Source organism: Salvia hispanica, chromosome 5 (assembly GCF_023119035.1).
Source record: "Salvia hispanica cultivar TCC Black 2014 chromosome 5, UniMelb_Shisp_WGS_1.0, whole genome shotgun sequence".
Classification (NCBI taxonomy): Eukaryota; Viridiplantae; Streptophyta; class Magnoliopsida; order Lamiales; family Lamiaceae; genus Salvia; species Salvia hispanica.
Window position 1 is genome coordinate 28377581 of NC_062969.1, and position 4825 is coordinate 28382405.

The following is a 4825-nucleotide window of genomic DNA, read 5'->3' on the forward strand; positions in this document are numbered from 1 at the left end:
AAGTGTAATCACCTCGTGAGGGAACTCAACTTTGACGTCAAATAAGCCAAAAAAAACTCGCAAGAAGACTGAATTTGGGCTCGCCACGATGATAATAAGCGTCGGTCGAGGCATCCCTCTGTCAAATGAAATAGCGACTGACCATGTGAGAGGCTATATATGACAACTCTTGAACTATTGCAATACAATGAAATATTGACTAGTACCAACCTGGAAAATAATCTTCCATGTCGACTCGTCGGCAACCACCTTGTCTTTCATATTCCAATAAACTTCGTTGGTTGCGACCACTTTCTTAAAGGTTATGTATCGGTCCTTCAGCTGTTTCACTCGAAGAGCTATGTCTTCGGACGTAAGATCCGCTCCAAAGGGAGAGTTAATCACTCCACGAACATTGCAAAGCACTTCGGCAGACACATTAGCATCCTCCCATTCCCGGCCATTCTTCAAACTGATCAATGTCGAAAGCAATAGGGTATCCATCTCCCGATTCCATTTCATTCGATAGATGAACGTTTTTTGTTGTGGAAATTGGGAGTTCATTTTCAGATAATGGTATTAGAAACTGTTGTCGCACATATCACCTTATATACAACAATGGAGCAGTATTACTTCATCCATCGGCATTAATGGGAATGGTTGAGCAATTGCCACCGGTAGATAAATGTCAAGTCTAACATATGAGGGTCGCCGACCTCATTTTGTACTCTATTATAGCACATCATGGAAAGAGGTATTTAACAAACATGGATGCATGCCCTCAATACAGTAACCATGTGTATATTATTTATTTTGAGAATAATGAGTGTTACTACTATAAATCATCCACACTCATTTGAATTAAACTACACACGTGTAGTTTAATTAGATATGATTTGTTGCATGGTTTTAGAGCATACATACCCTTTCTTCTAACTACACGTGTAGCTTAAATAGAATTACTTGTTTGGATGTATATGAATACAAGTATATTTGTTATGTGTAGTGTAATACAAATGGGCAACTATTTTTCCAACTTTGAATTTACAAATAGTATTTATGTTTCAATTTCGAAACAACTTCTATATATATTTTTAAACATCTATTTAATGTTTTAGTTTCATATATTAGTTTTATTGTTTTTTTTTTGTAGTAGAGTTATACCTCAACTTAACTAAAAAAATATATATATTAAATTATATCATTAATGATATGTCAGCACTAATTGAGTGTATTATATTTGACTAATGATTTCATTGTTACAAAATTGAAAAAAATGCAATGCCTTATTTTACCAATAAACAGGGACAAAAAAATATTCCCTATATATTTTACTCCCTCCGTCCCGCTTTAGCAGTCCCATTGACTTTTCTGCACTCGTTTAATGATAATAAATAGTTAAAGAGAAGAAATAATAAAGTAAAAAAGAGAATAATGTAGATAAGACTCTTCTCTACATTATTCTCTTTTTTATGTTATTATTTCTCTAGTTTAACTATTTATTATCATTTTTATAAAACGAGTGCAGAAAAGTCAATGGGACTGCTAAAGCGGGACAGAGGGAGTAATTAATATGACAGGAATGACATGGAAAAATGAAAACCCTTCTATCACCAATTAATGCATCAGAACAGTGAACTTTATCTATAATGGCGACAATATAATGTGATTTGATTGATTTTGTGATATTAATTTTGCAGATATATATTCGTTTGAAGGGAAAAGATTTTACTTTAAGATCATATATGGGAGGTGGGCGTACATTTTGCAAATGTAATCTCCAAAAGATTCTAAGCAATATTATACCTATTTATGCTAAAGAGTGAATTTTGTATGATATTATTATTAATATAAACATATAGTTGATTGCAAAACATTTGAGTGAAAAATATGTTATATTTGATATAAATGCAAATAATCTACTGAGTACACTGATTGACTCATCTATTTAACTCCCAACTACTGAAGTGAAACAGATGGATTGCGTATGGATTTGCATCCTCAAAGCAGACATTTATTTTGAAGAAACAACCCTTCTGCAATCTTTATTGATGCCTGCCGAAGTCAAACTAACATCCTTTCATTAATAGAGTCAGCGGTGGTAGTTTTCAATGTAAAATACCCCAACGATGCGATGCTTCCTCATACCATCCCATCTCGTAGCAAAAGTTAGACGAAGGAGAATAGTGGCAGACAATGGCGGATTGAATTATCTCAGGCTCCCATCGTTCTTCAAGAAGTTCTCGGAGTAAACAAGCATGGATGAGTTGGTAAGGCTTTTCCTATTCCATTTTGTAAATCTATCCCCGTAACGAAGATCACCATACATGAATTACTTCCCTTCGTTTTCACTTTGTGTAGCGTCTACCTCCCGAATTTGTTGTGAACCATGGAGCGGACCACACGTTCAATTGGCGACTTGTGACGGCCAAGGGCACGCAGTGGATGGTGTGACTCCTTAGGATCGCTAGTGGGTGTCACTTCCATGTCGGCTGGCCAGAGTTTCGTCGCCATAACCGCATTGTCGATGACGACTTCCTCACATTCACTTTGGTGGATGTGGGCACGCTCCACATAAAGATGTACAAGATGGCTAGTGGATACCCCCCTCCTAGTGATTTCGTAGGTGAGTATATCACCAAATACAGTGACATTGGTTTTTAATTGTCTTGTACATTTTACTTGGCGACTAACTATTACACGACATTTGATAAATGACCAGATGTTGACGATGAAGAATTCGGCGACAGTTACACTCTTGATATTGATAGCTTGGACGACTACGAGTCGTCGAAGATAGAGATCGATACCTCAGATGATGATGACTTTGTTTCCGAGCGAGGGGTGATAGATATCGACGGATGCCCGACATTCATCTTGAAGCTTGTGAGATCCAACATCAACCGCACTATTGAGATACCCTTCGCATTTTGGCTCCGCCACATTCGTATGGTGGCCCTTGATAAGCCTGTCTACTTCAATGTGGACGAGGAAACGTGGTCGGTGAAACTCGATCAAAGCTTGACCAAAATTTGGGTGAAGCGCGGGTAGCGTCGTTTCAAAAATGGCAACAATTTGGTCGAGGGGGTTCGTTGTCATTTCAAACTCATTGACGCTAATGACGTCCAGTTTTATGTGTGGTTCGATCGTTCGTAAGTTGGCCGGTGGACGGCAAGTACGTATAACACCTATTTTTTATGTTGTGATGGTGGTGTCGTATTGGTAGTTCGTAGATTGTTGTATGGCGTGGACCAAATTTTCTGTGGGTATGGTCACCATGGTGTCATGATACCATGGTGTTGTTTATTGGTGTATGAAATTAACGCTTTTAATCATTGTGAAGATCGATCGTTGAGGACTGACTTGTATAATATTTATGTTAGTATGATAAATTATATTAAAACATCAAGTAACTAAGAATACGAAAGTGAGTTGAAATTGATTGTGGGCACATTAAGCAACCCTCATATATGATTATTGACATAAACCGCCATACACATACAAAGAACAACCAAGTTCAATAAAATCAACATGCACAATTTGATGAAGATGTAAAAAAACTTAATATTCGTTTACATATTTATTAAAATCCAAGGCAGAAGTCTAATATAAATTGGGGGTTATGAAATGAAGACATCAGGAGATCTTCGTTTACATATTATTTCTCTCAACCCACATAGCTCTCGCAAGGTCATCCATTTTCTTATTCCACGATGCTGAAGGTTCCATACTATTAATATGATCACCAACCGGTTGCTCGTGCTCCATTTCAGTCTCATCGTCGTCTTGGTTGTCCAACTCTGCCTCGATCGGATCAACCTCCATTTGACCACAAATGAAATTGTGAAGTAGGAAATATGTGATAATCAAGCCTGTTTGAACCTCTATCGGGTAGAAACTTGCAGATCGGAGTATACCCAATCGCATCTTCAACACGGCAAACGATTGCTTGATTTTATTTCTAGCCTTGGTGTGTCTCAAGTTAAACAGCTCATCGGGCGTTTGAGGTGCATGCGTGCCAAAACCCAATTCCTTCAGATGATAACGGACTCCTTTATACGGCGTCACAAATCCTTCGGCGTTCGCATTTGCATTGTCACAAAGATAGTAACATTCTGTAACGGTTAAACCAAGTGAAGAAACATTGCCATTTTTTTAAGTAAATGGTTATAGTCCTAGTTGCACAAGTAACGTAAGTCGTAGTAAACAATAGCATCACCTTTTGGCACTTTGAGTTCTAATGGTCTACTTATTGCATCACGTAAAATCCTTGAATCACCTGCAGATCCCTCCCATCCAGGCAGAACGTAAACAAAGCGAAGATGTGGGTCACATACGGCTAGTGTGTTTGTGGTGATGTGGCCTTTTATGTTTCGATATCGAGGTGCGTCAGCAATAGGAACTCGTACGTTGATATACGTTCCATCTAAGGCATCTAGACACCCCTGCATTATTGTGATCAAATTAATTAAACGAAAATGATAAATATTACAACCGCATGACATAAGAAAGTAAATAAATATGGATTGAATATTCAAACCTTAAATCAATTCCAACGCCAGTCAGTGCAATCATTATCTATAGGATTGGGCTTCACCAAAAACAGATTGTGAAGTGTGAGCACCCCACATAGCACAATATGTATATATCTTGACACAGTTTGAGATGATCGCATGAAATCGATCCGACTATTCGAGTTTTCTTGTGGTGTGATAGAACACACAGGAACATGGCAACTTGTTCTTCAACAGTCACAAATTTCTGGTCAATTAATCCTACACGATCACGGAGAAGACGGCAGAGTCGCCCATACGTGTTTCTATCCATTCATAAATTATCCACACAT

General features: G+C 37.8%; 1 protein-coding gene across 1 annotated transcript; it reads right to left on the reverse strand.

Moving 5' to 3' along the window:
- Window positions 1-3630: 3630 nt before the first annotated feature.
- LOC125189756 (protein ALP1-like) lies at window positions 3631-4430 on the reverse strand. The gene is made up of 2 exons (XM_048086994.1): window positions 4199-4430; window positions 3631-4094 (listed from the first exon to the last, which is right to left on the reverse strand). The coding sequence occupies exons 1-2, from the start codon at window positions 4428-4430 to the stop codon at window positions 3631-3633; spliced, it is 696 nt and encodes a 231-aa protein (XP_047942951.1).
- Between the last annotated feature and the right edge of the window lie 395 nt (window positions 4431-4825).